Below are 22,603 nucleotides of genomic sequence, written 5' to 3'. Positions count from 1 at the left end.
TAATAAATTATACAAAGTCATTAGTATATTAATGATTAATATATTATACTTGATCTGAATAACTTGTTATAAACCTATGTTGCAGAAAATAAAAATTAAATATTCATTAAATTAAATGTTTGCTCTGATGCCTGGACATTAAATGTTTTTTTTTTTTTTTGTCGTGTTTCTGCAGGATACTGGAAGAGTAAAGAGGAGCTGAAGAAACTGCAGATGACGGAGCGTCTCTTCATTCCTCAGAGCGTTAAAGGAGCTGCAGGAGGAGGTGGAGGTGGTGATGTGTGTGAAGCAGACCTGCAGAGCTGGGAGCAGGCTGTGCAGCGCTCCATGCACTGGTACAGCCACACGTCATAATATACACACGCAAGCACACTCAGTGCCAGACGGTCAGAGTTCAGTCGTGTTTTTCACTCTGAAACACTCACTTGGATGTGTTTTTAAAACCTGCCTCGATGATGGACCATATATTACTCTGACGTGCCTTAAATGTAACACACCTCTGACTTCAGCCGTTTTAGACTTTAGTTCATTTTCTGTCTTTACGGAGCGTCGTTCAGCCGTGTTTTACTCTGATGCGCATTAATTTCACTCTTAATAATGGTGAACAACAACCAGAAATTCATGAATAAAAATAGATTTAAGGAAAAACAAAATGCAAGTGAGTTTAAAAGATGAGAAACAGACTGTAGTTCGATAATTTAAATTGAGCAGCATGTGGAGAACATCACCAAGGTCTCTCTTTGAGCTCATCATCAATCAGAAGGTGATAAAGATTTTAGATTTTTTTTTTTTTTGGTATTGCCCTGAAAACTGTACTTATTAGCAACAAAATTATACAGACCTGATGTATTTAATGAAGAGGAAGGAATAAAAATGCTCAAAAAATTATAAAAGAACTCCCACTGGGCTTCACGTATCAATGCTTTAGTAAAGTTGTGTAAATGTTTGTGATGCAAACTGACATTTGCAAAAGCTTCAGAAATGTGGTGTGTGTGTGTGTGTGTGTGTGTGTGTGGTGACACTTATAAAATTATAAAATCCAACATGTATTCCTGACATTTGCATGTCTTGACGCCCACAAAACTCCTTAAATGGTAAAGTGCGCCGTCAGCTGGGAGCACGACATAAGCGATCAGCATAAAGGCTGAAAAACAGAAGTGGAAGTTATTTTGACTCACTTCTGTGCCAATTTTTTTCTTCGTTTGTCCTTCCCGCACCATATGGCGCGTAAAGCGGTGCCAACCCCCGTTTCTGTAGCCCTCGGCCTCTCGCCTATTACACAGCTAGGGTTACAGTGGAGGGCGAGTCCTCTGGTAACCGCAAGTGTTTGTGCCAATGAAGATATTTCATAATATATAATAAACAAGCGCTAAATCCTTCGTCAGATGAGGTGTTTGTTTACGGCTTGTTTTCTTTCATCATAATTGAAGGATTAGTTTTATTCCTCTTAATTTATGGGTGTGTCTCACTTTTTTATATATTTTTTAATATTCTTTAATTAAAGACTAAAACAAAACGACGGGTTTTCAGTTCACTCCTGATGTAGTGAACTAATGTGAGGATGTGTTTATGATCGAAACTCTAAAGGTCTTCTAGAAGTCTCTCTCTGGATCTGGGTGTCAGCTAAACGCTGTAAACGTAATAAAGATTAAACAGATTGAACTCCACAGAATGTTCCAGATATAAAATTTCACTAATCTATACAGATTATATGATTTTGAAGTCGATCGAGTTGAGGTTTACATTAGTCATTCTTCTTGTGTATAAATTTACACTCAGGAGCAGGTTACAAACGATTTTTCTGAAATTATAGGATTTTCATGAAAATTAAATTTCTTGTGTAAACACTCATACGAACTGTTTAAAAAAAAAAATCTGATCAGATCCGACTCGATAAATGACACCCAATAAAGTAATTCATTAAAGTTTGTTGGAATTTAATTACTTTAAAGTTTGTTGTTTGTTTCGACATGTAATGAGCGTCATAGTGATTGATCACCTCTCTGTTCTCTGTTTTGGGGTTTGATGCGGTTTAGAAAGATGATTAATCACCACATGGCAAGATAATAAAATAATAATTGGGGATTTCCCCCATTATAAACTCTTTTAATGAGTGAAAATTATATACCGTACTGTGCATAAGTATTAGCACCCTTTTTCCATAAAACTTTGTTATAGATTTTTATTTTATGATGTCTACATTATCAAGTCACAGCGTTTACAAAAACATTTTCGAGTCCAAACGTTTGTTTTCCTGCAAAAAATTAAATGCTACCAAAGAAAAAAGTTTGTATCTGAGCAGCATATTCCATGAGAGAGCACTTTTCAGATGAAAGTAGAAAAGCACTCGGAGAGCGCAGACCTCCGCCAAGAATCCTTTAAAAAAAATCCAGGATCCAGATGGTGATCCGGATCACCGCCAAAATTTAATGGACTGTTACTTGTGCCCAGTCTCACACCTGGAAAAAATTTCAGAGCATTACTTTTTCCGTAATGTTGCTAACAGACAAATCAACAAACAAACCAATGCTACCAAAAACATAACCTCCTTGGCAGAGGTAAAAAGAAAACATAATGAAGGCTACTGGGTTTTGGTGAGCCCTGCAATGATCTGGCGACTTGTCCAGGGTGAACCCCGCCTCTCGCCCGTAGTCAGCTGGGATGGGCTCCAGCTCGCCTGCGACCCTGTAGGACAGGATAAAGCGGCTGCAGATGAAGGCTGCTGGGTTTTGGTGTAAAATGAAGAAGTGAGTGTGACAGTCAAAGTGTCCAGAAGAACTGTGGCTGGTTCTGTAAGATGCTCAGGAAAACCTACAGATCATTTCCACATAAAACTGACCTCACTGGACCTCAGACTGGTATAATTTTTTTTAAAGCAAAGCGTCGTCTCACACCAAATACTGACTTTTTCATTTATTATGGCTCACTGATTACTGTTTATAGTATTTTTTATTTTTTAATGTTGAAGCATTATTTTAAGCCATTTTTGGTCTCCAGCATTTCTTTACATGCGCCTCAGGCTTTTGCACAGAACTGTATAAAATCTGATTGTGATAAGGCACAATATGATCATCAGTGTTTTGACACTAAACTCTCATTATTCAAACTTAAATCCCACTTTGTGAATCTTTTTCTTGTACAAGTGATCTATATTTTTAAAATAAAAATATTCAGTCTGAAATAAACACCTTTTATGGATGAAAACACTCATCACCAGGAATTAAAGACCCACTGACAGTCATTTCGTATTAATTTTTAAACAAACAATATATGACTCCAAAGATAAATTCTGGTTTTAATTCTTGGTTTAACTGTCCGTTTTAAACATCAGAAGTAATTTTAAATTTCGCGCCGGGAGATTGACCTGGATATGAACTGGGCTCATTCAGAGATGCCGGAAGTGACGTCACATCAGTGTGTCGTTTTTGTTTACAAGTCACTATGTTGGTTCAGTTCTCACAAGTCTTGTGATATTGAGCTGTGATTTTGTTGTGATTTCCTTGCGTGAAAAAGTTAAATGGCGTCTAACTGAAAAGGGATTATATGTGTGGCTTACGGGTGTTCTAACACCATGTCGGAAGGAGTGAAACTCCATTCCTTTCCTTGGAAAAAACACCCTGAAATAGCAAAAGAGTGGGAAAGAAACGTTTCCAAAACACGTGCGAACTGGAAGTCAACAAAATGGTCACGTCTCTGTTCAGCACATTTCGAGGAGCACTGTTTCACTTTGTCGTCCAGAACTCGAAGAACGTTTGATCCAACTTATCCACTGGTGTTGGAGGAGTCAGCTGTGCCGACGTTGTTTGACAGGCCCGGGCCGAATCAATCTGTCAAAAGAGAAACAGATGACAGCAGACCCCCCGAAGGGACGGTCAAAAAGCGAAAGTCCGGTGGTGCCTTTGCCAAAAGAGAACGAGCCAGGGTACGTGGCTATGTGTTGTTATTCAATACATGTATGTTGTTTAAAATTTGTTGTAACGTCACAAATGCGTCTTATACCATTGCATATTACTTATCAATAGGCCAAAGCAGCTAATACCAGTAATGTACAACAACTGAAAGGCCAATACCTTGTTTCATATATTTAGTTAGGATAATATACATGATATATGTGTGGAGTGATAGATATAAGATGTCATCCGGCATGTTTTGAAAGTTTGTGAACCCTTTAGAGTTTTTGATATTTCTGCATAAATATGACCTAAACTTCTGGTAGCTACTGTATCTAACATGATCTAACAGGAGCTTAGACATGATGTTTTTTGGAGTGGGACCAATAGTGTGCCGTGACCAGGACCATATGTTTAAGGCATTATGCTGTTTAAACAGAATCTTTAATAGACGTGAGGGCAGACAATCTCGATAGCTTCCCTGCTTCATGTTTTGTTTTCATGCAATCCAGAACGACATACACTGATGTGACGTCACTCGCCCTAGCGGCAAAAACGGGCAAATGGCTCATGGCGCTTGTAGAAGCCGGGGCAAAAAACACAAAATCGGCTCTGAAATTCTTGATTTTCTACAAAGACGACCCTTTATTCAAGTTGAGTTTTGGATATTTTATTTCACAATACAGCAATAAAACAATAAATACACACATTACGTGGTGTAAAAAGTTGTGTCAGTGGGTCTTTAATATTTGAGCCTTTTTGTTAATTTTGAGTATTAAAACACTGTTAGCTTTAAGCCGTGTTGTTTTCAAGAGTAAACTGATTTGGTATAATGTAGCAAACTACAAACCCAAGCAGACGCTGCCTTTAAAGTTGTATGCTGGCGTGGAGGAATGAAATAAGCCCTGCCCACTTACACACTTGCATCCAAAGGTCAATCTCCAGATCAAGGCAGGAAAGATCAAAATAAGGTGTAATATAGGTTAAGGTCATAGTGTAGGTGGGTTTGGGTTTTTTTGCCTTTTCATGAAATTTGCCTGTGTTTGGAAACGGATTTGCTGAGATCAACGAGCAGAATGATGTCATTGTGTTCTACAGAACCGAATCATATTTGGTTTTTATTCACACTTCATTGCTGAGTTTTGTTTTGTTTTGTCGGACAGTCATGTGCATCTCACGTTTTTATCCCCGCGTCCTTTAAATGTACAGGGTCACACTCGCTATATTCATCTTTAACAAACTCTGCGACCCCTGCGTGACCTTTCAGTGTGAAGTCTCTTGAACTAAGAAGACAAAAACAAGCAATTGGTTAAGCGTGCTCAGCTTGAGGAGGGGGAAAAAAACCCCTGAGATTTAAAAAAAAAAATAGTCATTTTTGAACACACTTTTGAATTGGCCTCAAATTACTGTCAAGTTATTTTTCTAGAATTTTCTTTCTTTTTTCCTCCTTGTATGGTTTAGTTCTGTTTAATACAGAGACGTGATGAGAACTGGACTGGATAAGAATCCCGTTTTGTGCAATCAGATGTGAAGAACTGATGAAGGTTTCAGAGACACTGAAGTCTGATTCTGTCCAATCAAAAAAAAAAAGGTTCATTGCTCATGAACCTGCATCACAGTGACCGTTAAAAAAAAAGTGTGCTTTTGATTCAGCAACGTAAACATGTCGTGTATTTCTGAAATGATGAGCTGTCAGACCTGTGAGGGGTTTAAAATACAATTTATTATAAATAGTGTTGTAGTGTGTGTGTGTGTGTGTGTGTGTTACGTCTGAGCGAAACGAACAGAACAGTGCAGTGTTGAGTTACAGTCAGAGGTGTGAGAGAGGAGCTGGAGTACTGATTAGTAATAACAGGGTGTGTGTGGGAGAGAATATTTTTAAAGAGCCTCATGATTCTAATGTGAACAAATGTGTAATCATCAGTCTGTAAACATTTAACTCTTTATGTACACTTTGAGAGGAAAACTGTCATTCTACACAAAAACTTGTAAGTTACAGCTGAACACTCGTGAGTTCTGCATTTTAATCGAGTAGAAGATGGAATTTACTGGAATTTGTAGCAGAAGAGTGAAGGGTGAAAGCTGGTCTCTGCCTAAATGACCCTGTACATGGTGATGGTGAATTAAAGACCTCTTTATTCTGGAAATGTTCTGTTTCTGATCTTTATCTAACCTTCACATGACTGTAATGTGATTATTGTCCTCAAACAATTAAAATTATCTTTATTAAACACTGCTTTATTTTCTGTTTGATGTAGTTTTATCAGACTTCATGACTGTGAACACTGATAATATTTGTTAGTAATCCACACTGTGTGTTATGAGGTAATATTACTGGTAACACTGGCAATTTATACTTCCAGACTTGTGTTGATCTGGAAGTGAAATTAACGAGATTATGGAATAAAATGCTGAATAAATTGCTGTGTCAATTTTTATGAACATGCATCAGATACAACACCTAAAAGCTTTTTTTAAATTAATTCTAATTTGCATACCACAAATAGATCTTGCACAGAATTCTTTTTTTTAACTTCCACATAATATATAACTAAGAAACCAGAATTAGCATAACATGTTCATAAGCAATAGAATCTCAATAAATTATTTTAAAAATATTTTCCATACATTTTTACATTATTTAAAGAAATGTCTATGCATGGATCACAAAAAAATATTTTTAGAAAATAATCCAACTGCTTCACTATTGAGAATTTAGTAGGATTTTTATTTAAATTGATCTTTAATATAATAATGTTTCTTGGAGAACGAGCTTGTGTGAGGCGATGACGCGTTTCTACAGCAGAGAACTGATTGGTCGCTGGAGCTGTCAATCATTTAGCCGTGGGTGGGTCACGAGGGGGAAAATGGCTTCCCTGTCTGTTAGCGAGCCTCAGGAGATGGAAGGTGAGTTATGCGCCATCGGTGGCCCCGAGTTCCGCTGTTAATTCGTCAGAGAATGACGGCGACATATTTTTCGCGTCGCTTTTATGTCCAAATTCGGGCGAGTTTTCTTTTCTTTTTTTACACTCGGCGTACAAATAATTTCCCACCATTCATTCGGCTAACTAGCGTGCTAGCATTGTGTGATTGTTTACGTTTCAAACACTGGCACCATTAGCTTAGCTTAATTTGGTTTAGCGTAGTAGCCGAAATGCCGTTTTCTCACAGATTCCGCCTTTCTGCATGATGACTGGCTAGACGGATCATATTCTTCGGCTGTGATTGGTTGGTGTTTTATAATACTCCAAGCAAAGACGCTGATTGGTTAGTGAAACTGTTAAATAAGGATATGAATACGAACTACTGACCAATCCCAGTACAGGAGGTGGGACGTGCAGCAATACGGGTAGGGAAAGGAAACAACCCAGAAAAGAATATCGTAGCTTTAGCTGGCAGATTATTGATAAAATAGTTTTTAAATATTTGTCTAATACAAGGTTGGATTTGTTTGTTTAAAAATAAATGAATGCAAATAAAACAATATGGCGCGTCGCTTTCAGTCATGTACCCACCCAGGATGTCAAACTAGCCAACATGCTAACCTACATAGCACCCAGTGAATTCCGCTCCTTTATTCCACCTGATTTACACAGTTTAGCTTTATAAAGACTGCGAGAATGAGCCGCTGATCTGATCCCGGGAGCTTAAAGTGGAGGAAAACAACAAAATGTGCAGGACAAGTGCTGAGCTCTTAATTTACCTGACCAGGTGAACCAGAACACCAATTTCCCATGTCCTGTCTCTCTCACACACACGACCCTGGCCATAAGGTGATGCTATAATTGCTTTTTAAACTCCATAATTTCAAAACATTATAAAATACTGAGTTGAACGTGTCTTTCGCTAACGAGTCGGTTCTTTGAACCGGCTATTTTAGGTGAACCTAATGAGCCAACTCATATGAGTCCTTTTTTTTTTTTGTAGAGTTCGGCAATGCTCTTTCATGAAATTAACATGTTGAGGTGGAAAATTGAAACTAAATGAGTTATAATAAGGCCAAGAAGAACAGTCACAGGTCGGAATATGGTGAATTTAGAAGGGGGGGAAACAGGCAAAGAATCGTTTGGGAGTCGATTCTTATTGGCGAGATGAGTCGATTGATCCCAGTCAGAATTCTCATTAGTGGTATAAAGAGGCGTGGCGTGCTGAGAAGTTTATGGGTGCGTTGAGTGTTTCCATGGCAACGTTAGGTTAGTTCAGTGTAAGATGTGGCTGTCGGTAGACCTTTATGGTTCAGTGGAAGTAGTTTAATTTAGAGATATAATCAGTAAAATATCTGCCCAGTGTAATACCAAACACCTCGACAGGAGATACGTTGTGACTTAAACGTTTCTTGAAGTCATCAGTAACGTGACGTCTTCTGATGTTCAGTTGACAGGAGGGGCGAGTCAGAAGAGTCCGGCGATGATGAGACCAAGAGGAGGAGCGTCAATGGAGAAGTCGAAGATCTGCAGCGAGCTTCCACAGGTGACACGAGGAGTTGAATTTATTCTCTCTACATTAACTGCAACACACTGACACTTAAGGACTTCTCTGAGGTGTGAAGCAGCTGAATGTAGTGAATTTACATTTGTATGATCTTATCTCATCAATCTACAACCACAGGAACACTGCTGAACCTCTCTGTTAACTGTAACCAATGCAAAAGTTTTTCTGGATGAATCAGTCCCTTGTGTTTATGGATAAACAGTCTGTAATTTTTAACTATAACTGTGATTGTCTATTATATATAGTGATTTCTTTTTAAAATATTTTGTGTGGGTTTTTTTTTTTTTTTTTCTTTTCCCCCAGCTCCAGATGAGTTGCCTGTTGATATGGACACCATCACCCTCGACCCTAATGAGGAGGTGAGCAGATAAAAACAGGATCTGTGGGGTTAAGCGTTCTCACAGCAGCTATAGTTTCTCCAAACGTCACCCTCTGACGAATCACTGCTCTGGATAGAAGCGATTGTTCTTCGTGTTCCTGCTGGTTTCCCTGTTAGTGTGTCGCTAATGCAGCACTAATATTGACAAATTAAAACTAGTACAACCCAAAGATGTTTAGTCACTCATGCACACACAGCAAAGCTCTATTCAGGTGGAATTAAATGTACACAGGGTTCTGGAGTCATTTCCTAATTTACAGGAGTGACATTGCAGTTTTAGTTCTGTCCAGATCGGCCTAATCCAGTCTGAATAGGGCAGGAAGTTTATTCCATATTACTGAATGTTTTCATTTCGCACACTCGGTTTAGCTTAACAAAGCGTTAGTTGATGACCCGATTTTCATGTGTTTAATTTTAAAAGGTAGCATTCGACAGAATTCATATGTGTCGTTCATGAACAAGTTGACTCTTTGAACTGATTCTTTTTGTAGCTGCAGGAAGTTCAGTTCCTAATACTATATAATTTAACAAAAATGCTTCCATGGAAAAGGTGGCGTAGTTAGTCAAAGAAGAACCAAAACAGATTGGACATCTGGTCCAGGTTTTTTTTTTTAAATGGCATGAATATATATTTGGGAACCAAAAGAGTCCACTCTTATTGGTGAAGCCAAACAAATGATCCAAGTTACTGAAAATGGGCAGAAATTCCCTGCCTGGGATAAAGAGGTGTGGCTGGAAGTGTGTGTGATGAGAAGTTACGCCCCCAAAGATGATGTGACTCTATAAAATGATTCTTTATCCTCTCAGGACGTGGATCTGGTCCACTGTCGGATCGGGAAGATCGAGGGACTTGAGGTCTTGCAGAAAGCCAAGGTGAAGTCAGCTTTCAGAACTTTATCATTGCGTGATCCTGTAACAGAAACATCATGAGCTCATGACCGTGATGTAATCATAAACAGTGTTGTTCATTTGTGTTTGCCAACAGACGCTTTCTCTCAGACAAAACCTGATCAAAAAGATGGAGAACCTGGAGAGCCTGGTCTCACTGAGGGAACTGGACCTGTACGACAATCAGATCCGCAAACTGGAGAACCTGCAGGCTTTAACTGAGCTCGAGTGAGTCTCTCACACGCGTTTGTGTTTTAGATTATATAATATCTTATTTATTTATATAATATACAACACACACACTCACCTGCACAAGGCGTGTTTACTGAAAGCCAGGCTAGTATTTGGACAGAAAAAAAAAAAAAAAATCTGTTTCTTGATGTATTATTTGTGGTGCAACGTTCTGATGTTTTGGACTCTGTGTGAATCCACAACAGGCAGTTAGACGTATCGTTCAACCTGCTGAGGAAGATCGAAGGTTTGGAGCGTCTGACAAAGCTGAAGAAGCTCTTCCTTCTGCACAACAAGATCACGAACATCGGCAACCTCGAACACCTCACCGGCCTTCACATGCTGGAGCTCGGGTCCAACCGTATCAGGGTGAGCGGCGCATTCCTGCCTACGAGACGTGATTTATTCAAGTTCCTACTGTAGGATCATCAACAACAAAAAACACCAGGGTTCATCGTTTTAGCCACACCTGACTTTACCTGTTTAATTAGCGGCCATTCACAAAGGACTGTCAGGAACGTCTCCTAACCAGCCTTCCAGTCGTGTATAGATGTCATCAGTGCGCACCACCTTTTCCTTCTCACATGAAGCTTTGCACTTCTGTTTGTAAAAATGAATCAACTGCAATGATGTCATCAGTCTGCGCCTCTTTCTCCTCCCATATCTAGCACTGCATTTGAGTTTAAAAAAAAAAAATGTAATTCAATTGCAGCCAGATGACATCATCATTGTGAACCTTTTCTTTTTGTATTTATGTCCTGGATGGAATTTCCAACTAGCTCAAGAATTGCATGGGGGGGGGAGATGGTGGCACACACTGATGACATCATCTTACTGTGATCTGTTAAGTGTTGTCATTTGATGAAATCAGTTTCACCAGAGTGACCCACATGCTCTAAAACAGCACTTCCTCTCCAAGTTCCATTGTTCCTTCATTCTAGATCCTCGAGAATCTGGACACGCTCACTTCACTGGACAGTTTGTTCCTCGGCACAAATAAGATCACTCGGCTGCAGAACCTGGATGGGCTCCACAACCTGACGGTCCTCAGCATCCAGGTACGTCTTTAAGCTCACGCTCGTGATAACTCGCCCCTTGTGTTCCTCCGTCTGATTCCTTGTCTTCCTGCACACAGAGTAATCGCATCACCAAACTAGAAGGACTACAGAATCTGGTGAATCTGAAGGAGCTCTATCTGAGTCACAACGGCATCGAGGTGATCGAAGGTCTTGAGAACAACGTAGGTCCCAAACTGTGTTTCAGTGGAAAATTCACCGTATTATCAGTGTCATTCCATTATTATTTACTACTCTACTCAATATCTAGAACTGGTACCATAAAAGAACTTTTATTTATTAATAAAAACAGTGGGGGGGGGGACCACTATGCATTCTGTATCAGCGTATAAATTATATTTATGCGGTACTTAGATCCTTTATTTATTTGATATGTTTTATTTTGAAAATCTAGATGAACTTCACACCGCTTCAGATCACTTTATTCATTGACTATGTTTACAGAGAGACCTTGATGATTATCGTTTTAAAGTTTTCTTGTTTAATCTGTCTGCGTGTGGGCTTTCCCAGAAAAAGCTGACGACTCTGGACATCGCAGCGAACAGGATAAAGAAGATTGAAAACATCAATCACCTCACAGAACTGCAGGAGTTTTGGGTGAGTGTCCTGTTTCAGGCTGATAAAGAAGGAAAATGTGATCGGTTCAGTCACAGCGATGGAGTCAGTGAAGATTCTAATCGGAGTCTGTTCCAAGGCAATAAATTCCTCTGGTTCAGTTCCTTGAGTTATTCCAGGGTAAAGACTGTTTGTTTGTTTGACTAAAGATTCTTGGACTTTGGTTCACAAGATTAAGTTACAAGATCAAGTTCCACTGAGGTTCCTGGTTCCAAGGAACTTAGGTTTCCGAGCTAATATCCCTTCTGCGCTCTAGTTCCTGGTTCTGATGTAAACCCTGTTATTCCAAGGATATACTGTGTTCAGCTGAGGTTCTCAGGCTCTAGTTTTCATGCTCATTGTCATGGTTACATTCCAGCGTAGTTGCTCGCTCATAAGGTTCGTTAAAGATTTCGCAAGTACAGCTTTTAAACCGACGACGTAAAGACGGAGCAAGGGTGGAAATGATGCACGATAATCCATAACACTAACATTTACCTCAGATGTGGTGATAAATGACCAAGAAAATATTCAAGACGACTTAAATTATAATGTGATTATGCTTACTGCTAACCGTTAGCGTTAATTTTGAGCAAAACATGATAAATGCAGGAGTGTATTGAAGTAAAAAAAAAAGACACATCAGCCAATCAGAAACTTCTGTCACTTCTTGCAAAAGGCAGAAATGTATCATGATATTTAACAAACAGTGATTAGGTTCATAGCGCACGTTCATTAGGATGAGTTTTCTGTGAAATTCCCAGGTTTCTCCTTGCTGGGGTGAGGTTTACAGAATGGGGTTTCCAGAGTAAAGTCTGTAGATCCTGGAGTAAAGTTCAGCATCACGGTCAGGCTGGAGCTGATAATCAGGAACCATATATCATGATATTTATTCATGAATATTGACACGTGACTGAATTCAGATTATCAGGACTGTCCTCTGGGGTGTGTGTGTGTGTGTGTGTGTGTGTGTGTGTGTCTTTCTCAGATGAATGATAATCAGATAGAGAACTGGAGTGACCTGGACGAGCTGAAGAACGCTAAAGGTTTAGAGACGGTGTATTTGGAACGCAACCCGCTGCAGAAAGACCCTCAGTACAGACGCAAGATCATGCTGGCACTGCCCAGCGTTCGGCAGATCGACGCCACCTTCATCCGCTTCTGACACCCCCCCCCCCCCCCCCCCACACACACACACACACACACACACACACACACACACACACACACTCACTGCCTCATTCCTGCTCCAAATCTCAGATTTTCCTAAGCATTAGCCTGATCAAACACACACACACACACAATGCTCATATGCAAACACCCTTTACTAACACGCGCACACACACACTTGAGCTGTACCTGCTCCCTCCACTTCCAAAGCTTTTTCCATTTTCAGTCAAATAAAACACTTTGATCATGTGAAAGAGTACCTTTTACACCCCCACCCCCCATGCTAATGTTTGTTTGAGACGTTAGGACAGGAAGTTGATGATCAGCGTTGAGACTCTTATCATGCCATGTTTTAGTTTCATATTGGCTCTGAAAAATAATCCATTATTATTATTATTATTTTTTTTTTCCCCACCCTGTTATATCAAGATCACATTGGAATATTGTCAAGCAAAAGTTGAGGATAAAGTTAATATAATGACATGTTGGAGGAACAGGAACTCTTGGGGGCAGATTTGATTTGTCAACAATGTATTTTAGTTTTAATAATCAGCGACATCATTAATGCTACGCAATCAAATAATCAGCTCTTGTACATTCCTCAGACCCATACTGTACATCCTCCGTGTCTCAGCCTCAGAAGCTCCGCCCACAGGGACATGTGATTGGCAGCAGTTATTAATGAAACGTGCAAGACTCTGTTGCAAGTGCATGGCTTTCAAGTGTTTGGCCAACAAAGCAAAAAGAAATAACTGCTGGTTTTTTTTTTTTTTTTTCCTCCTCAAATTTGTTATAAATTTAAATATTTAAAAAAAAGGTAGGCCATGCCCACAAGAGACAAACAATTAAGAGTTAGCTGGATTTTCAGCGAACTTTTACTTTGGTTTTTAACACTGAACAGGAACTTGTCAGGAACTGTCTGTAGTTTCTCTAAAGGTTTCTGAACCTTTGTGGAAACAGTGCCTCCTTTATACACACATCAGGCTGCCTGGACATAATTTATCTTTAAAGACTGAAAACTTGGATACATTTTAAGTTTACAGTCTGAAACATCAAAGTAATTTGACGGACTTTTATTCTCACGAATTTGAAGGATGATGATGATGATAATACATTGGCTTGCTGGGCTTCTACAGCACACTGTTATTTTCAGTAACTTATCCATTTGATCGCATGATCTCTGAGCAGAGTTAACGATATAAAGTTATAAACTGTACGAAGCCGTGTGCATGTGCTCCACCAGACGAGTGTTTGTGTTTTATTGTGCATTTGATCCTGCGTTAAACACAATAGCTACAGAATTGCATAGTACCGCTTTTAAAATAAGACAAAATAGAGCCTATGTACTGGAACAAATTTGGCAAAGTTCATTTTGATTTGTGGAACATTGTTTTTCAGTAAAACTTCTACAAAGCTGTGTTTTCTGGCTCCGAGTCAAATTTTAATCCCGTTTTAAAGCTACAATCGGTAACACAAAATCTGTAAATCAGATTATAGCAGATGTTTTGTGACGTTGCTGATCGGTTAGTGTTCTAGTCCACCAACATCTCATCAGACCGCCCTTATAAGATTGTTGCTATGGTAACATCTCTCATGCTGTTCTTGTTACTTCAAATTAAAACATTTTCATGTCACATGCAACAGTAATGATTAGTTTAACAGTTCATTTCAAGAGCTGATGCTATATGTGCTTGTTGTCATGGTTACACTCCAGCTCTAGTTGCTCACTAAGAGCTAATGAATAAGGCTGATTGGAGTTTTATCCCGGGGTAGTTCAAAACAAAGTAAAGACAGACTGGAGGTGGAGATGGTACAGAACTATCTGGAACGTCAACATTTACCTCAGATTTGCTGATAAATTTGTAAGAAATTGCTTAGTACGACTAAAATTAAGATGTGATTACGCCTAGCGTTAACCATGAACACAATCTCCACAGAGATACGTGGCATCACAACTCATGAAACTGTGAGCTGCTGGAACCTGCCAGCTGTCTGTTATAAAACATTATGAATGTATTTGAATTAAAAAAACAAAATTACATAAATGAAGACTCAAGCCGTCCAATCAGAAACGAGGACATTGTCATTATGTATCGCGATATTTAGCATTGCTAACAGTACTGACACTATTAAAAAAAACAATTATCAAAAAATTACTTAATTGAGGAAAGAAGGAAAATATGACCATTAATTAAGAAAAAAAGGAGGATATTTCATGATAAAAACAAAACTCCCAGAATGTTTTATTATGAAAATGTATTGCAATATTGATATGATCACTCCAACCTCATTCATTATTCTTATGATTATTTTATTATTTAAGCTATTTTGACCTTTTCCCTTTAGGCTTTAGTGTAGATATACCAGGCATATCAGTAATTAAATAAAATCAGTGAATAAAAACGAAATAAGAAGCATGTAGTCAGTTCAAGTGTAGATTAGATTTTAAAACAAAACACTGATTGTAGCTTTAAAGACATAATGACCAACACAGCAGAGTGAGTTTCAGAGTAAATGAAACCAACACATTCTCAAATTTAATCTCCAAACATGTACAGGAATAACAGACAAACACAGTGGAGGAGTTCGAGCTGAAGCTTGGCGTGAAATCCAGAATAACGTCATGTTGGAGTGACGGAGTTTCTGCAGATTGTTCTGTAAATCACAGTTCAGCTGCGTAAATCAGTCAAACTCACAAAGCATCAGTTACAATTATTAAATGTTTCAGTGTGCTGTTTTTTGCTCTTTATTTTATTATTTTTTTATTATGTTTCACAACTGCTTGGTTGACTATTTTGAGATGAATGTAATATAAATGACAATAAACCTAATTTGAAAAATGTTTACAGGCTTCTGTCATTTTACTGCACATGCTAGAAATATAAAGAAAAAAATTGCATTCAGACCCAGATTATATTATACTATTGTTACTATTTTGTTTATGTATTTTTAATTTTATTTATGAAAAAATGTTTTTTTTATTGTATAGTGACCTGAGTGTAAAGGCACGTTATAAATATATATAAATATAAAAAATATATATCAATTTAATAATTTGTCATTTTATTTCACAACATATTTACCTTTAATTATTTTATGATTTATTAAGTTATACTTTAAATCTCTATATTTTTTATTTTATATACACACACACACACACAGCTATTTTTTTGGGAAATGTGCATATAAACATTTTATGGAAGTAAATTATTTTTCTTCATTTTTACTCCTAATTTTATTTCCTGTACTATGATGATTATTGACTACATTACCCTGAACTCAGAAGCGATGACGCGCCTGCCTCCGCGCGCTGCCGTTGGTCAATAGTGCGCATGCGCAGTGCTGTTGTTGTTGACAGTGGCGGCAAGATGGCGGCTCTCGGAGATGCTTCAGGCCCGGGGTTGAATGGGTTAATTCAACAGTTCACTGCCATTACTGGTAAATATTTGCATTATTTCTGGATTGCCTGGCTTTGTGGGTTTATAAATTTTCCGTCGGTGAAGGGAAATAGCTGTGTTTGGCGGGAAAAACAGAGTAAAGAGTTTGAGGAGAAGCTGGAGGTGCCTCAGTGAGAGAGTTCCACAGGCGGAGAGAAAAACCTGAAATTAATCATATCTGCTGTTTAATTCAGCCAGAGGGAACGAGATTAACACGGGGAAACTGATAATCATGTGTAAATAAAAGCACATTTGTGAAGATGGTGCTAATGTGCACAGCTCACACAGTGGAAGTAAAACTCACACTGCGCCTCAGAGAGAGAGAGAGAGAGAGAGAGAAACTCATCCTCCTGCTCTCCAGCTGCTCCTTCAACCCTCCTGTGTTCCCTTAAAGCTTTTAGAACAAACACAGCTCGTCTCAGTCATGCTACAGGTTGTCCCGTTGCTCCAAAAGCCCCTCTTCAGCCTGCAGAGACTGAACCGAGTGAAGCAGAGCGACGTGAACAACATGGCGGCGTGGAAGAGACTCGCATATTTAATCAAACTCTGAGTGCGAAAGCCCGCGAGCTGCCACTGCTTTCCGCACTTACAAACTCATGAGCGAGTCTTTCCGGCACATGTGCGTGTGGACAGTGTGTTCAGGGCGAGTGGAAACTTCGGAACGGGATGTTTTCAGGCGCAACTTTCACTTTTTTGCTGCTTTTTAAAGCCGTTATTTTATTTTATTTTTTTTAAGACGCGCCGCTTCTTTCGTCAAAACGAGAACGCTGTGGCGCGTTTGCGCATGCGCGGAACAAAAAAGTAGGCGGGGTCTGTTCCTGGTCTGTAAAATAAGTGTGTGTTGCTGCATTTATTTCATACTTTGTATAATAATTATCATGATTCATACTTCTACACTAATTAGCATGCATTTAGTGTGACAGGAAAATGTTTACAAAATATAAAAAAAAGGGGTTTAAAATATTTTTACACTCAAATCCAGGACTTTATCATCTTACAGTTTTGGGGATTCCCCCCCACACACACACACTTTAAGTTCACATTTTCACTGAATTTTTGCACAATTTCTTTTTTTTAATCAACTTTACACCGTTCTTTACATCTGCTGCTGATCCGGTGGTTCATTCCACACTGTTCTTCACCAGAGAATTTCTAAACAGAGTGAGAATCAGAATTGAGTTTTTTGCCAAGTCAGTTCTTGCAGACAAGGAATTTGTTTTGGTGCTTGAACAGTTAAAATAGAAGAATTAAACAAAGACAAAAGTAGCTTTATACACAGAATAAAAATAGAAGAATCTGAAATGTATACAGGTTTGAAAAGTGGACATATTTAAGGAGAAAGTGCATGAGTTGTTGAAGTCCAAGCTGTACAGCGGGGGTCATCAAACTACGGCCCGCAGGCCGACTCCGGCCCTATGAGGCAATCCCCAAAAGTGGTCATGGCCTATTTTTTTAAATTGCTTTTTGGCAAATAATAACATGTCTGCATCTTGTATTTTGTTGATTTTTATCAATTAAAATTGATATTTAGTTATAAAATGAACTATTCATATTTTCCGAATTTTCGTCATATGCTCTCAATCAAGCAGTGACAGGCAACGCACACACAGAGAACTGTCAGTGTTCAGGACAGCAAAATGGCAAGCGGTAAGCGAAAAGCTGACAGAGTGCAGAGTTTTTAAAGAACAGTGGACCACCGATTATTTTTTCGCTCAGTGTAAGGACCGTGTGGTTTGTCTTGTATGTAAAGAAAGTGTCAGTTTTTAAAGAATATAATCTGCGTCGTCACTACGAAACCCGCCAGAAAGAGTATGCTAGTTTGCGAGGGCAAACAAGAGCAGACAGGATTCGGAGGATGAAATGTGGACTGGCTGCACAACAGAATGTATTCCTTCACCAAACCCAGATCAACCAGGCTGCTGTCCGAGCTAGCTATAAGGTAGCTCACCTACTAGCTACCCATGGAAAGCCGTTTACTGATGGGGACTTTGTTAAAGTATGCATGCTTGCTGTGGCCGAGGAGGTGTGTCCCGACAAGAAGGATGCGCTCAACGCGGTGAGTCTCTCCGCACCTACTACGACCAGGCGAACCGAAGATTTGGGGGACGACGTGTATGACCAGCTGAATGAGAGAGCGTCAGAATTCGAGTTTTTTGCTTTGGCCATGGATGAGAGCAATGACGTGCAGGACACAGCACAACTGCTGTGATCTATTGATCTATTGCTCATATTATTATAATTTCACTTTTTTTTTAATGTATTTTATAGGCCTATTTATTTGACCTTTATTAAGTGCTGCACACAATTATTATTAATAATATCAACAGGCCTACCTACAATTTATAATTTTCCACTCCCCTTTGCCAGTGTCAATCACCTCAACTAGGCAGATGTTTCTTACCTTGACAGCTTTGATGTTATTTTTATTAGAAAATAAATAAATGGAATATCTGTGGTATTTCAAATTAAAACAAAGTGTGAAGACTCGATTACTACTTTTGCAAACCACTAGTAAAGATAAACACATATGTGCCAGGAATCAAGTGTTGATATAGTAGTGTGGATATACGCTACCATTCAAAAGTTTGGGGTCACCCAGACAATTTTGTGTTTTCCATGAAAAGTCACACTTTTATTTCCCACCATAAGTTGTAAAATGAATAGAAAATATAGTCAAGACATTTTTCTGGCCATTTTGAGCATTTAATCGACCCCACAAATGTGATGCTCCAGAAACTCAATCTGCTCAAAGGAAGGTCAGTTTTATAGCTTCTCTAAAGAGCTCAACTGTTTTCAGCTGTGCTAACATGATTGTACAAGGGTTTTCTAATCATCCATTAGCCTTCTGAGGCAATGAGCAAACACATTGTACCATTAGAACACTGGAGTGAGAGTTGCTGGAAATGGGCCTCTATACACCTATGGAGATATTGCACCAAAAACCAGACATTTGCAGCTAGAATAGTCATTTACCACATTAGCAATGTATAGAGTGGATTTCTGATTAGTTTAAAGTGATCTTCATTGAAAAGAACAGTGCTTTTCTTTCAAAAATAAGGACATTTCAAAGTGACCCCAAACTTTTGAACGGTAGTGTAGTAGCGGGGATGGCTGTGCCAGGCTAGTAATCTCTACGACACAATGAGGCCTGCTGGTGGTCATATTTGTCTGGGTCATACAATTCTATGTTATATAGCTGACCCGACCCCGGCCCCCCCCATCACAGTCAGGAATGACAATGTGGCCCCCAGAGAAAAAAGTTTGGTGATCCCTGCTATACAGTATGTCCCGGGATGTGCAAAAATGGGTCACGTGATACACACATCTAATTCTATTTTTCTTCTCTTTGTTAACGTTAGGCATCTAAACCTGTCTTTGTTGGTTTGATTTTTTTTTATTTTTTCTGTCTCTCAATGATATAATCAAACATTAAAGCCTTTTTTAAGAGGTGGAGAAGGGCATCTCATCTCATTATCTCTAGCCGCTTTATCCTTCTATAGGGTCGCAGGCAAGCTGGAGCCTATCCCAGCTGACTACGGGCGAAAGGCGGGGTACACCCTGGACAAGTCGCCAGGTCATCACAGGGCTGACACATAGACACAGACAACCATTCACACTCACATTCACACCTACGCTCAATTTAGAGTCACCAGTTAACCTAACCTGCATGTCTTTGGACTGTGGGGGAAACCGGAGCACCCGGAGGAAACCCACGCGGACACGGGGAGAACATGCAAACTCCGCACAGAAAGGCCCTCGCTGGCCCCGGGGCTCGAACCCAGGACCTTCTTGCTGTGAGGCGACAGCGTTAACCACTACACCACCGTGGGAGAAGGGCATCATCTTTTCAATTTAGTGTAAGATGTTATTAAGTTAAATTTCTATAGTGCCTTTCAGTATACCAAGTTCACTTTACAGGGGGAAGAAAAAAGACTAAGCAGTAAGAGAGGAAGAGAAATGTTCATGGAAGGGAAAAGTCTTTAATTGAGCTTTGAAAGTAGAGAAAGAAGAGCAGTCATAGAGAAACTGAGAGAGAGAACACCAGAGTTTGGGGGCAATGGCACAGAAGGACCTGCCAGTGTTATTAACTGCAAAATAAATAGTCATGTTTGTTTCTTTTTTATTGGAAATTGTGTGTGTGTGTGTGTGTGTGTGTGTATACACATTTAAATAATTAGTGAGATGCATGTGCATGATTTATTAAGCTTCAATACTGACACTCGTATCTACATGCATTTGAATATTAATTTTTATTCTAAAGGATATACAAAAGACCTTTTTTGTGAAATGTGGACCAAGAGCCCATGTGAATTTTATTCACTGTGAGATTGAAAGTGTTAAATTTTCGCCGTGAGAAAATATTTTTGCGTTTTTGTTTGTCAGGGGCCACAGAGAGCATCGGGCGACACATGCTGGAGGCATGTAACAACAACCTGGAGATGGCGGTCACCATGTTCCTGGACGGTGGAGGAGTACCGGAGGAACCGAGCACCAGTTCCAGTTCAGCCGCAGCATCTGGGAGCAGATGCCGTTCAGAGTGGGTGTGAATTTAATGCACGGATGTACTCATCTCGTGTCTGAGTGTTTCTTTCACTTAATCACAGACGGTGTGTTTTTAAATCCTGACAGAGACGAGGTCCGAGCGCCCATCCCTCAGAAACAGGAGATCCTCGTGGAGCCGGAGCCTCTGTTTGGAGGTGATTCCTAATGAGTTTATTATTAATTATTATTATATAATGATTGTGTCAGTAGGGCTGGGTGATAATATGGTGATGATATCGATAGCATGATAAATTGTGGGCACAGTATGCACTTTCCCCAGAGATCATAGATGTTCCGATAGATTTACAGAAAGTAATTTTTTTTAAATTAATTTTTTTATTCATTTCATATTATTTGTTAGAATTTTTTTCTCTCCCTTTAAGTCAACATTAAATAAGTATCATTGTATCCCCAATGTCACACCTTTTACAAGATATTTTCATTTATTTAAAATAATTATAAACACAGATGGAACAGGCAGGATGTAAACCTGAACATCAGGCATTCTGGAGTAGACCTTGTGGTATTATTGTTATCGTTGTTTATTTGTTTTTGTTTGTTTACTTTCCCCTCTCCGTGTCACAGTCCCGAAGAGACGGAGACCGGCTCGGTCCATCTTCGACGGATTTCGGGATTTCCAGACTGAAACCAGTAAGTTTCCAGAGCTGGTAGTGTAAAATATCATTTTCATGCTCGAGTCAGAACCCTGGACTGGTTTGTGGGCGGGGCTTATCACAGATTTACACAGGTGTGTGTAATAGTGTGTGTGTGGGTGTGTAATAGTGTGTGGGTGTGTAATAGTGTGTGTAATAGTGTGTGTGGGTGTGTAATAGTGTGTGTAATAGTGTGTGTGTAATAGTGTGTGTGTAATAGTGTGTGTGTAATAGTGTGTGTGTAATAGTGTGTGTGTAATAGTGTGTGTAATAGTGTGTGTAATAGTGTGTGTGTAATAGTGTGTGTGTAATAGTGTGTGTGTAATAGTGTGTGTGTAATAGTGTGTGTGTAATAGTGTGTGTATTAGTGTGTGTGTGATTGTGTGTGTGTGTAATTGTGTGTGTGTAATTGTGTGTGTGTGTAATTGTGTGTGTGTGTAATTGTGTGTGTGTGTAATTGTGTGTGTGTAATTGTGTGTGTGTGTGTGTAATTGTGTGTGTGTGTAATTGTGTGTGTGTGTGTAATAGTGTGTAATAGTGTGTGTGTGTGTAATAGTTGTGTGTGTGTGTGTAATAGTTGTGTGTGTGTGTGTAATAGTTGTGTGTGTGTAATTGTGTGTGTAATTGTGTGTGTAATTGTGTGTGTAATAGTGTGTGTGTGTAATAGTGTGTGTGTGTAATAGTGTGTGTGTGTAATAGTGTGTAATTGTTTGTGTGTGTGTGTGTAATTGTGTGTGTGTGTGTAATAGTGTGTGTAATAGTGTGTGTGTAATAGTGTGTGTAATAGTGTGTGTAATAGTGTGTGTAATAGTGTGTGTGTGTGTAATAGTTGTGTGTGTGTAATAGTGTGTGTAATAGTGTGTGTAATAGTGTGTGTGTAATAGTGTGTGTGTAATAGTGTGTGTAATAGTGTGTGTGTAATAGTGTGTAATAGTGTGTGTGTGTAATAGTGTGTAATAGTGTGTGTAATAGTGTGTGTGTGTATATTAGTGTGTGTGTAATAGTGTGTAATAGTGTGTGTGTAATAGTGTGTGTGTAATAGTGTGTGTGTAATAGTGTGTGTGTAATAGTGTGTGTGTAATAGTGTGTGTAATAGTGTGTGTAATAGTGTGTGTGTGTAATAGTGTGTGTAATAGTGTGTGTAATAGTGTGTGTAATAGTGTGTGTAATAGTGTGTGTGTGTAATAGTGTGTGTGTAATTGTGTGTGTGTAATTGTGTGTGTAATTGTGTGTGTGTGTGTAATAGTGTGTG

General features: G+C 39.1%; 3 protein-coding genes across 7 annotated transcripts in view; all 3 read left to right on the top strand.

Moving 5' to 3' along the window:
* gk5 (glycerol kinase 5) overlaps nucleotides 1-6,121 on the top strand; it is a 38,138-nt gene extending 32,017 nt beyond the window's left edge. For all 4 annotated transcript variants that reach the window (XM_060906558.1, XM_060906556.1, XM_060906555.1 and 1 more), the window contains one exon: nucleotides 176-6,121. In XM_060906558.1, the coding sequence (XP_060762541.1) occupies nucleotides 176-354 (179 nt within the window). In that variant the 3' untranslated portion in view covers nucleotides 355-6,121. The remainder of the gene's footprint in view (nucleotides 1-175) is intronic.
* Nucleotides 6,122-6,724: 603 nt separating this feature from the next.
* Nucleotides 6,725-15,563, top strand: ppp1r7 (protein phosphatase 1, regulatory (inhibitor) subunit 7). Its single transcript, XM_060906553.1, has 10 exons — nucleotides 6,725-6,797; nucleotides 8,265-8,360; nucleotides 8,685-8,740; nucleotides 9,568-9,633; nucleotides 9,746-9,876; nucleotides 10,086-10,248; nucleotides 10,821-10,937; nucleotides 11,015-11,119; nucleotides 11,466-11,552; nucleotides 12,538-15,563. The coding sequence occupies exons 1-10, from the start codon at nucleotides 6,758-6,760 to the stop codon at nucleotides 12,712-12,714; spliced, it is 1,038 nt and encodes a 345-aa protein (XP_060762536.1). The 5' UTR covers nucleotides 6,725-6,757; the 3' UTR covers nucleotides 12,715-15,563.
* A 486-nt stretch (nucleotides 15,564-16,049) lies between these two features.
* Nucleotides 16,050-22,603, top strand: part of ubxn7 (UBX domain protein 7) — a 47,647-nt gene continuing 41,093 nt past the window's right edge. For both annotated transcript variants that reach the window (XM_060906552.1, XM_060906551.1), the window contains exons 1-4: nucleotides 16,050-16,157; nucleotides 20,540-20,693; nucleotides 20,786-20,853; nucleotides 21,284-21,349. In XM_060906552.1, the coding sequence (XP_060762535.1) occupies nucleotides 16,052-16,157; nucleotides 20,540-20,693; nucleotides 20,786-20,853; nucleotides 21,284-21,349 (394 nt within the window). In that variant the 5' untranslated portion in view covers nucleotides 16,050-16,051. The remainder of the gene's footprint in view (nucleotides 16,158-20,539; nucleotides 20,694-20,785; nucleotides 20,854-21,283; nucleotides 21,350-22,603) is intronic.

This window comes from Neoarius graeffei, chromosome 23 (assembly GCF_027579695.1).
Source record: "Neoarius graeffei isolate fNeoGra1 chromosome 23, fNeoGra1.pri, whole genome shotgun sequence".
In the NCBI taxonomy this organism is placed as follows: domain Eukaryota; kingdom Metazoa; phylum Chordata; class Actinopteri; order Siluriformes; family Ariidae; genus Neoarius; species Neoarius graeffei.
This window is presented reverse-complemented; position numbering and strand designations above follow the sequence as displayed.

What these genes read in the sequence shown, in the direction of transcription:
- ppp1r7 (XM_060906553.1), top strand. Translation starts at nt 6,758, where the DNA reads ATGGCTTCCCTGTCTGTTAGCGAGCCTCAGGAGATGGAAG. An exon ending in CCCTCGACCCTAATGAGGAG is followed by an intron (nt 8,741 to 9,567) that starts GTGAGCAGATAA and finishes TTATCCTCTCAG; the next exon opens with GACGTGGATCTGGTCCACTG. An exon ending in TGACGGTCCTCAGCATCCAG is followed by an intron (nt 10,938 to 11,014) that starts GTACGTCTTTAA and finishes TCCTGCACACAG; the next exon opens with AGTAATCGCATCACCAAACT.